Source organism: Buceros rhinoceros, unplaced genomic scaffold (assembly GCF_000710305.1).
Source record: "Buceros rhinoceros silvestris isolate BGI_N320 unplaced genomic scaffold, ASM71030v1 scaffold20398, whole genome shotgun sequence".
Taxonomy (NCBI): domain Eukaryota; kingdom Metazoa; phylum Chordata; class Aves; order Bucerotiformes; family Bucerotidae; genus Buceros; species Buceros rhinoceros.
The window spans coordinates 50,884-62,809 of record NW_010429540.1 but is presented as its reverse complement, the minus strand read 5'-3'; the positions used below and the strand labels follow the sequence as shown (position 1 = coordinate 62,809).

The 11,926-nt window shown below is 37.7% G+C and overlaps 1 protein-coding gene across 1 annotated transcript in view; it reads right to left on the bottom strand.

Annotated features, from left to right (window-relative positions):
• The window catches only part of FAM172A (family with sequence similarity 172, member A), a 111,888-nt gene that overhangs the window by 72,154 nt on the left and 27,808 nt on the right, over window positions 1-11,926 (bottom strand). The window contains exons 4-5 of the mRNA XM_010142656.1: window positions 7,972-8,037; window positions 111-302 (exon numbers count right to left, since the gene is read on the bottom strand). Of these exons, the coding sequence (XP_010140958.1) occupies window positions 111-302; window positions 7,972-8,037 (258 nt within the window). The remainder of the gene's footprint in view (window positions 1-110; window positions 303-7,971; window positions 8,038-11,926) is intronic.

Genomic DNA, 11,926 nt, shown 5'->3' with positions numbered 1-11,926 from the left:
ATCTTAGGGAAATACTGAACATCGATTAATCAATTAAAACATCACAATTTAGAGCTCTTCGTACACATGCACATGCACACACAATTGTAGGTACATGCACCTTCACTCACCTCAGTAGCTCTCTTTATATAAGGTATCTGCGTGCCACTGTCCAGATCTTCGTTAATTATAAGTCTGCGAGCCCACTGACCTGCTCTGACAACACCATTACCATGAATTAGGACCAACAGCTTGTCAGGATTTGTTAATGCATCTTCACTCATAAAGATAAAGCTCTTTGGTTCGCTCTCAGTTGCATCAACCTGCAATTACAGACAACATGCGCTTTTAAGCATCAATAAAATATTTTAAAAGAACATCTGTAGTTATAAAGTTAGCCACTAAATTGATATGATGACTTTAGCCATTTAACAACTATTTGTATACATATTATCAGGACTAATGTGAGCCCAGCACTAAATAAAAGCTAAGCAAAAGCTAATAGCTCTGCAATGAACTTCAAAACATAAAAATATACCACAGTTCAGAACCGTAATTCAAGGGAGAACTAAATGAGAAAAAAAAAAGGGGGGGAGGGTAACGAGTATGATAAAGCTTTGAATCATCAGCTGTTTACAGAAATTTACTGGGGAAAAAAAGAAGTGCATAAATGAACAATCCAGGGACGGGGAGGAATCAAGTTATTTGTCACCTCTGATTTGCCTGAAGCAACAATAAAATTCTACACAATATGAAAAGAATCCTGGAGAGTTCCATCCAAGCAACCTCAACATAAATACCCAATAAGCCATGTAGGAACCAGCATTGTAAATTTGTCTATTATAAATTTAATAGTATAGGCCTAATAAAATACAGAAATCCAATCTGGCTTTAAATAATGGCTTCATTAAGAGTCCTGCACCTGGGTCAATGCTTTGCTTTGCTGTAGGAACAGACTAAAAACCAGCTTTGGTACTCAGCAAACCACAACCTAATTCCAAGTGTTGTCCTTAGTCTAGAGAGTAAAGCAGCAGTTTTTGTTCAATAAAAAGAAATTCCACATAACAGGCCTGCACTGGTTTTAAGCAAGCCTGTCTCAAGGAAATGAACTGTGCTGGTGTAAACACCATGAGGGCACTAAAAATCATCCTGTCTACTCATTCTTCCCTTTCTACCATTTGAGTATATAGAAAAGAAGAACGGAACAGGGGAATCTCCCTGTCCTGCTGTACTCCACACACCACGACCTGTGCAGGCTAACTACAGCTGACGGGAACAACCCCAGACTGTCTGATGCTCTGCAACAGCGACGAAAAGGACGGGCCTTACATTGAGAGCGAAGGAACAGCTACTTGGATCACATCATTTTTCTCTCATACATGGGTGTGCATTCTTAATTACCATTACCTTAGGAAAAATTAATTATGCATGACTCTCCAGACTTTCTTAATGCAAGTCCTAACAAATACTTTTAAATGAAGTCAATGAGTCTACTTGGACAAAAGGAACTCGTAACTGGAAGGATGGTTATGCCTCTATTCAGCATCTGCCATAGTCCTGAAAGACCTTACTCCCTGCCCCAAAATGATGTAACACCTCATGTGCCTCAGTGTGCACCTTCTACACCAGGAAAGGTACTCACCCACTCTCACACTTCGTATGAAAGAGGAAAATATGGTAAAAAGTACTTTATATTGAAAAGAGTTTAGAATATTTAAGTATAACAAGAACCACACTGGAGCTAGAGTCAGGTCATGTTGCTGCTTATGAAGCTGCAGTATTGGTAGCTTAAAATTTAACACAGCTTAGGTAAATGTCAAGTAACATTAAATCTCAATACTTGGCAAGATGTAATTGACCTTTGTGCATAAACTGAATATTTATGATACTGTAATTAAGAAAAAACATTGTGAATTTGTATTTCAGACAAAGATACAACTTAGCTGCATGTTTTAGTATTTATAAACTAAATTTTTGTTTTGCATTTAGGAAATACTAGCATACAGAACTAGAACATATAAATAGATCACACTTCTGCAAATACGTTAATTAAAAGATGGTAAAAATATCTACCAAGATCATATAAAATAACTCTTTATTCTCTTCCTCAAATTAATCACATTTGGAAACGTTTCTTCAAGCTAATTTATCTTCAAACAGTAGTAATTCATTAGAACAAGCTTTCACTACAGAATGCACATAAAGGTCACTCCTGTGCATAGCCTTACTTTATTGACAAATCAATGCAGAATACCGTGTAATGTTAGACACACCAAGTCCATGTAAAATAATTCATATTTATCAGCCACTTTTTCTTCTGGACCTACTCATGAACGCTTATTTCTGATCCTTTATTTAAACACAAATCGATTAAACTCAGTAAAATGCTGAACTTCAGTTAGTTGAGTAATTTGATTCAACATTCTAATGGACATGCAACAACAACCTTTCAATAATTTGTAGCTAGGAATGTCAAACCAAACTCTGCTGATAATTTAGGGCTTAAAAGTACTTTTTAAAATGTAATTTGCCTTTTCTCAGATTTATTTTTGCAATGCACAACTGTACCTTAAGGTTTATGAATGCCTGCAGTTAAGGTGAGTTCTCTGAGTTACGCTCTCTACATGTGTTATGACATTCTTCAGGTTTTCAAACAGTGAATTGCTTTTTCCGTATGAGTTTTGTCTTGAGCTATCACCTAATACAGCAGTACCAGTCTGTAGGGAATTTCAGCAGCATACTAGTTAGTATTTTGCACAGCTGCTATCTATGCACAGGGTAAGATCAAACTACACCTGAAATCTCGTCTTACTGACATCCACACTACCACATCAATATTGACTCAATTTTCAGTTGCCAACCCAAGATGCACGAGACCTGACTAGGATCTAGGGGTCTTTCATTTTGCATATTGGATATTTTTAAGATTGAACACTAAATTTTTAAAAGGAAAAAAATTCCACTAATTATTTTCTTATTCCACTTATGAAACACAGTAAAAATCATGAGCCTAGAGTCTAGAAACAACTGAAACAAGTGCAACTTGTGACTGGAGGAAAGAACACGGCAAATAAATGGAATTGAAACTGAAAAGATTCAAAAAGATTGTGAGAATTGTGAGCAGCTGTTGGAGAGAGAAAACTGCTGAATTGCTTTGCCAGATATGGAAGTCTTCTGTTACTTGGTCCTGCAGACAGCTCGCTAACTCACTTGGGTTACAGACTTCAAATAGTGAATATCCTGATATATAATTTTTCACTCAAAATGATGAAAAAATGAAAGCCATTGATCGATATTACAAGCAGGCGATGAGTGTTTGGTCATTACCACAAGTAACTTAACAAACCTGAAGATGGTGGAAGTTTTGCAAAATAAGTATTGGACTTAGGTAGCAAAATAGCCAAAAGGAACATGGAGTGGAGACAACAGACCATAGGTTCTCAAAGAAAAATACTTCTTGGCTGTCTTGTAGATCAAGAGAACTACTGAATGAAGAGCGGAGCATTGATAAGCTAGAAGATTCTGCAAAGCAAGACCTTTCAGTGCCATCGTCAGCAAAACATTAGCAATTATTTAAACTTCTATCTCAAGCCTTCCCAGAAGCTTTTAAAGATGCATTTAATTCAGAAGCACCCTCTATTTGTCCTCAAAAGCTAAAGAATAGCAAAGATCAATCACTGATTATGGCATTAAAACCAGAGAAATACAAAGAGTTCATCTGGATAAAAATACTGCAGTCTTTATACTCATAACACAACCTTCAATGGAGCACAACATGAATAATTTAAAAGAAATAATTGAACAGCTTCTCCCTGAATATGACTCTCCTCATTTAAATTTCCAAGTCCAGTAGTATATGTTTTATATCTGAAAAGAAACTCACAAACAATTGTGTCCAAAACTGAACTGCCTCCTGAGAAAGCAAAAAAAAAAAAGAAAAAAAAGACAGCAAGTTGGACTTTACAACATTACATGCAATTAAGAAAGATGAAGGAACATGCAATGCTGTCACCATAAACCTCTGAAGCTCAGCATTTCCATGCACTACTAAGATCACACAGTTCCTCGGAATTATATTCTGTTTAAGCACTCCATTGAACAGAGTTCTGAGACATATTTCATATACTCAAACTTCATTACTCTGCCTACTTCACCATCAGCTGACAGAAAAAGGAAGGCCAATACACCAACTTTCTCTCTACCTGTAAAGTTCAGAGAAAACCTGTGTTCACATTCATCTCTAAAAGTTCATATAAGAAAGTCATATTCACAAGAGCCACCACCTTGGTCAGATGAAGGTCTCAGGGTCCTGTTTATGACAGCTGGCAGATTGCTTAGGGGAACAGCACGAGCACAGAGAATCACAAAACCAGTGATTGTTCCCCGATTTTAGCAACCAGTAACTCTGGAGCTTCCCAAGCCAAAGTTTATAACTGGACAAGCATGTACAATGGTTCAATGCATCTATCCCACCTTCGTATTTTCGAATGGCTTTTTTTAATGCGTATATGCCTCTCTCCTTGATAGCATTCTGTGGCAGTAAGTTCCACAGTATAATTGGGATGTATAAGAAATAGTACTACCTCTCTTTCTGTAGAGATCTCCTGCCTGATAATTTAAACTGGATGCCCCTTAGCTTCTCTATTACGAAAAAAGTGAAAAACCATTCCCTATTCATCTTTTCTACAGCTTTCATGATTTTACAGATTTATCATATTCCTTCCTCAATCATCTATTTTCCAAGCTGAAGAATCTTTGTCTAATCTTTCTTTGTCTGAAAAGCATTTCATGCCTGTGATCATCCTCGTAACCCTCCTCTGTATTTTTTAAAAATTCTTAATATCCTTTTTGATATGGTGTCCAGACTCCATGCTGTGTTCAAGATGAGGGCCCACATAATGAGTGGAATGAGGATGTTTTTCTGTTTCGTTCTCAACACCTCGTAATTCCTAACATCCTATTTGCTTTGAGAGTTTTTGACTGCCGTTGAGCACTAACTCATGTTCTCAGAGAACTATTCACAATCACTCCGAGCTCTTTCTTGAGCTGTAATAGCTCATTTAGAGGCCACCATTGTGTTTACAGAGCGAGTTATTTTCCCCGTAATTTCACATTTACCAGAACCGAATCTCATGTCACTTTATCATCCAGTCATTCAGCATCATGAAATAACTCCCCAAGTCATCACGATCAGCTTTAGATTTAAGTATTCTAAATAATTTCAGAAAACAACAGGAAAGTGTGTTAGCTTTTATTAATTTCTTTTTTCCTTTTATTTACAACTCTGCCAGTGCAGGACTTAATAACACTGCACCTGTAACAAAATACTTCATCTGTAAAACACCTTTTTTCCCTTTTACCCAATTATTAATTCACTAAGGGATTCCCCCCTCCTGTGGTTTTAAAAAGTATTTGGTAAGCTTGTTGACAGCTCGTTGGAAATCCAGGAACTCTTCTATGGACAAGATCTTTCTTTTTAAGGTGATCTCCGATGCCTTCAATGAATTCTAGTAGGCTTTTAAAAAAAGAAACCTGTACTGACTTCTCCCCCAATACATTATTTCCTCCTGATTCAAAGGAATCACTATGAATCACTCCTGGAGGCCTTTCAAAGACTACCACATTCACTCTTTTTCCATTTCTCTGATGAAAATAGCTGATGTCAGCAGTGAGTTACATACTAGTTGGTTGTTCTGCAGTTTTGTGTTTGACTTTTTATAGAACCCTGGGCTTAAAAAACATCTCATCCTGTAATTTGATTATTGATTATTGTACGGTATATCAATTTGCCCTAAGATCTCCTCTACTGACGTGTCAAATTTCATACAGTTCCTCATAACTATATACTGTTTAAAATAAATAAATAATAATAACAATAATAAAAGTGGAAACTGGACAAATAATACTGGAAATAATATTAGGTTTTCTTATTTGAGCTGAGATTCCTTATATGCAGTCCAACTGTCAACCTCATCAGCTCTTTTATTATTAGCCTTTACAGCTGTTAACAAGCTCCTCAAATTCAGTTTTGGGTGATCTTACAGTGATTTTATATGTAACTTGCCAGCATTTATACTCTTCTCTATTTTCTTCACTTGCACAGGACTTGCTACAAGCTGTCTTATTACTTCTACTAGTCTCCTTTAGTAGTTTAAAATAGGGTATTTGATGTTGTTACTTGGCAGTCTGTCAGTGGTGATTTAAACATAGCCTTCAGACAGCTTTAATTTTTCATCTTCTACATTTTCCCATTTTTCTAGGCTTCTTCATAACCTATTTTTGACTGTGGTAAGGGCTTCCTACGCACAATAGTCATTACTAAAGAATGGTGCTCATACCTTGTGCCGAATTTTCCACACCGCTCAGAATTAAGAAGCTGCATGTGTTTTGTGGATTCTTACTTAGCTCCAAAATGCAATTAAATTATGGCACTTTGCAGAAACTGGAAGTCATATATTTAAGAATAACTTAGATATACTGCTGACAAACTGGATCAGTACATCAGTGCTTACTATGTAATTTACAAATAAGAGTAAACAGGGCCATTCTTCTCCCAAGCCAGACACCCAAATATCAGAGTTGTGCAGACAAATCCCCACATGTGTGGCAGAGGTGATGGAGATGCAATACCTCCTCCAAGTTTGTTCATTTTTATTTTTTTAAGCTATCAGATCTGCCTTAGCATTGCATTACTTACATGCATATTTCCTTTTATACAAAGGAGATTTAAAGAAGTTCTAGAGCCTCAAAATTCAGGCACTTGAAAATTTGTAAATGACAGCTGCTTGGTTTCACAGAGAGAGGGCAATATGATACAGACTGAGGAAGTCTTTTGACATGTTACCTGTCTGGTCCAAGGACGTACTCCTTGGACCAAAACTTCTACAACAAAGAAAACAAGTTATGCAAAAAAGTGTAGATTGATGACCAGCACTGCACCAGACAGATGGCCGCGATGAACCCAATCCTCTCCTCTGCCTACAAAGGAAAATCTGAAGTGGTGAAATACTTTCTCCAGCACTCTTGGGCCTTGGAGCACCACCGCAACCTACATGGTTTAGCAGTGAGGAGCAGAGCTGCTGCTCAGCCTCTGACTGCTCTGTGGAGCTCCTAGGACTGCTCCTTCTGCCCTGACCAGGTGACCGCAGCCGGGAAATCTAAGAGTAGTTTGGGCAGATTATCAAAACATTCCCTAAACAACACTTAGGGAACAGAAATGGGAACCGTGAAATGTTAGAGAACTGCTAAAGCGAAGGACATTTTCCCTCCTTAGCTCAAATGGGTTTTCCTTGATAAAGATTAATGGTAACGTAAAAAGCTTCTCAAAGACAGTAAGAATCCTTTATGACAGTGATATAAAAACCTACGCAATGCTGTCACACCACAGTCATCCCTATGCTCTCCAGTACAGAATATAAAAATACCTGGATAACATCATGGTATTCCATATTATAACATGGTATTCCATATTATGAACACTCTCACACTTGTTCTTTGCGGAATGCTTCATAACTTCCAATGCTGATCAAATATTTTCACTAGTGAAAAGCAGCACCTTGTATTACATACACGTGACAAGTTACTGGAAAAGTGTGTTTTAAAAAAAGACTTGGAGTATTTTACTGTAACTCAATTTGAGTTTCTTCCTCTCCCTTGTAAAGGCACGTTTGTTCTCTACACCCAGCTGCAGAGGTCTCAAAACATTCACAAATACTTTTCAAAAAGCTTATGGTTCTGCTATCAAAACTACCACATTTTGAAAATGCTGTATCTGGTAAGGCAAGGAAGGATCAGCTGAATACATCAAACACGTGAGAAGCAAGATGGCATCACGTCTCCAGATGCATGCACATGCTGCATGGGAAGGCAGTGTCCTGAGACAATGTCCTGCATGAAGCCTTGGCACAACTTGTCATTATCTGAATATTGGACTGTAGGCTAAGCTTTTTACAGATCCATACAATGTCTTCAGAGAAAGAAAATTATACTTACTGGGAGAGTTACTTTCTTCAAATGGCATTCCTTTTGCAGTAGTTCATAGACATATTTAGTGATGATCTGGAAGAAGAAAAATAGAAAAATTAAATCACTTACAGTAACAACATATCCAGGCAGACATCTTAAAGGCTAGTTGGTTAAACTTCTAAGCACTTGTACACGTCTTGCCTCTTATCTGAATCCTTTACCACACAATTAATTATAGAACTCGGATCTTTACACAAAAAGGTCCTCTCTGTCCCTCAGAAAAGGCTGCTTGCCCGTATAAAGAAATTGTAACTGCAGCTGTGAATCCATCACTGCTGCTGGGTGAGTAATTACGTGCCTCAAAACTAAGGATTATAACTAATTAATATATACTCAGGGGTACGAGAAAGGCTCTCATTTGCAAAGACATACTTTAAAAGCATTTTTTCCATAAGCAGGACTCCTGAAACCCTCTCCCCCGCAGGTTCCCTTCATGAGCTACATGGAGAGCAGATCTTGTAAATGACAGCTGCTTGGTTTCACAGCACAAGGTGCCTTGCCATGGCTATTCACTGAACAGAGGAGGGATGGGTCAAAGGTTTCTAAATAGAAGGAAAACCCTGACTGATTCCCCACTATGGGGGAGTTTAAGTCTCTTGTCCCCACGTAGAAATAAAATTGGAATTTAAGACCTGAAACAAAAGGAATTATTTCAAAGAGCAACAACAAAAATAATCAGCCTAGTTGCAAGGAAAGACTTGCCACTTCACATCTAATGAAGTTGTTCACACTTTAAAGGCTTGCCTAATAGCCTGGGAATTTTTTTTCACCCTTACATATTCTAAGAAAAATGGAGATGCAGATGTAAGAACTTTCTAACTATTATTAATTTGGGAGTTAAGCTGAGGAACAAACTAAAGCACTTGGTCCACATGGGGCTATAAAAATGGCTTGGAAGTAACTGCTTGGATTTCACTGGCTAAAGCAGCTAAAAAAAAAAAAAAAAAAAAAAAAAAAAAAAAAAAAAAAAAAAAAAAAGGAAAAAAGAAGGCAAATTAAAGAGAAAAAAAGTGCTCATTAAGAGCCCCAAATGGTGCTTGCCTTTTCTTTAAAGCTTGGGGAACTATGTTTAAATTCCAGGCAGGACAAGATCTAAGTCCCAAAATATTAATCGAGGATATCTGGGTACGAACCCTGCTGGTATTTTTTAACACAACCCCGCAAGGCCACAATTACAGCCATCTGAACCCGCAGCATATTAAGCCACAACAGAAACATCGCTGTAACAAAGCTCTCAAGTGATGGCATCTTAACAACACACTATGAACTGAGGAAGTAGGAACCAGGGTATTATAAACTTCAGTTTTAATTTTCCAAATGCACCATTACCAAATAAACTTTCAATGAAGTCCAAAAGTTTTCATTACATACATGTGAGCAAACACAATATGCAAGCGTTTGGAACACAGTTGAACAAATTAAGAGGTACTGATGAAAGCTAATTAAAAATGTTGGTGCATGCCCCTCCCTTCCTTTCACAAAACCCTGAAATCTTTATTAGGATTGTGTGGATTCTTTCCTACCTTGCTTAAATACGTTTATCAATAGAATTAGACTCAAAAAACTTCATGGTTTTAAAGAAAATCAGTCTTACTGAACATTACTATCTACAGGGAAACTGCATTTGGAGAAGGAATTTAGCTGTGAGCAGTAAGTTGATTTAAGACATGTTTATCCCCAAAGCAGTATGTTAGGAACATGCATACAGTGTAATTTTACCTTCAGGGACAAACTTCTTACGGTTCACCGAAATCAAGTTCAGTATAATGCCAAAAAGTAAAGCAGTTAAGTTCCTGCAGCCTCAGATGCTGATGCTGTACAGACATTAAAATGAGTATAATGATAAGATGGCCTCAAACATAGAAATTTTATTTTTCACTCTAAAAAATCCAGGCATCTACTAACCATCAAAAACACTGAAGGAACACTTGGAAGAAAAAAAAAACTGCTATGACGAATACATGTTTTAGGCACCACTTTCAAAACCCTACTCCCTTCTGCAGCTGTTTGTATCTATTTCTTCTATTCTCTCTCATCTATTTAGACTGTGATGCCTTGAGGGTAGAAGTAAACCTTTACTCCTTTTTTCCACAGCCTGGCTCAATGGGGCTCTGATCATAACTGGCTCTTTATGCTCTACTCTAATGTAATAAATAGTGATATCGATCTTAAAAATAAGACTGTTAAACCAGTAGAGCACTCTGCTATAGTAAAGACTTAAACCTAATAAATGCTTTTAATAAGAGGACACATGAAGAAAGACACAGTCGGTTGGAGACTCAGTTGCAAAGTCTGAGATTATGATCCTCAGCACCTGGATGGTCTTCGCGGCCCAGACAGACTTGAGAAAAAACTACCGTAAACTAAACTGCCCCAGTGTATGTAAGACCTCAAGAGGGTTCTTCTGGCAGCAGCAGATCAGCAAGTTCAGGGATATCCTAGGAACGGCTGGTATGCTTTAAAGAGCATGGATGGAAGGTGATACACAAGATTTCTTGACGTAGCATGAAAGTCCAAAATTGCCCAGATTTGAAAACATCATCCTAATGGCCAAGTTTCCTCCACTTAGCACGGAAAATTGAGCAAAACCCTGTCCTATCTAGGAATATGGCTGCAAGTAGTGAAAATGCCACAAATCCAACAATACTTTTGGAATTTTATGCTTTTAACAACTCCATATGACTTTATGGTTGATCTCTAATTTTGAAAAATTAACTTTAAAATTATTTTTTCTGAAGAAATTGAGAAGGGATCTGTGCTATATTATGTATATAGCACTACTCAGACTTACCAATCTACACAATTTGTAATAGTCATAAGTCCTTTAAGTAGTAGCATTAGCTTATGTAAGCTGGTATTGCATCTTTATGATCTGAAAACTGTTGTAGGATGTTAAAAAGTGTCTTGTGACTTCTTGCCTGAAAAGGTGAGTATGGTTAAACGCCACAAATTCCCCTGGACTAATCATCTGCCATACAGTTGCTCATGACCGTTATATTTAGTGACAGAGGCTGTTCAATCCAGTCCAGTGTTAACAGCTCACCTGAACTACCAAGCACTGAACTGTCCAGCACAAGCCATTCTCAAGGCAAACTGTTAACACTTGCTGGAGAACCCTGCTCTTGTTATTTGTACTAAACTGGGATATTTATGCTTTTTCTAAGGCTCCTGCAACTCATAAGGTGTGCCAACACTGTAAGCAGCATGTTGCATTGTAATTCAAGGTAATAAGGTTGCTGGTGAGCAGGTGAGCATCACATATGAGATGGGAAAGGAAAAAGAACAGCAGTAAGGTTTGCCCAAAGTGTCTGAAATTGCCTGATGAATGAAGGGGAAAATGGTAGTTCTGTACTTCTCAAATGAGACACCAGAAACTTCAACCACATTTTACAGACTTTCTGCTCTTCATTCACTTCCAAGTGCAGTGTTATCAGGAAAGCACATTCCAAATAGGGCAAATATCTGAAGAAAGCGCTGTCACAGTGTTCTTACTGCCTGCTCTGAGAACAGGAAAAATCCCAAAAGCAAAACCAAAAAAATTCCATGCCTCTCATCACCTATTCTGATAGCAAGGGAGAAATCTTTTCCAACCTCAGTACGGTACTTAGCCTAACACATCCACGACCCCAAAAAGCTGCACTTAAAACTTCCTTCTTCTTTGGAAGGAAACTAAATGGCTTATACTTGCTGTCAGTGAGCTGAAATGTCCTGCTTTCCATATGCTGAGGATCTTCTTCTACCATGAATGAAGTCACAGCTTTTCTTCATTTTGTTGTACTAGAGAAAATCCCAGAATGAAGACAGGCTGATGAGAGCAGGAACCACAGCTGAGTGGAACTTGTCTTGAACAGCAAAAACACCGCTGCTACCACCTCCTTGTTAGAGTTTTCCTTCATCTCCTGTGGAGATGTTGTCAGCAGGA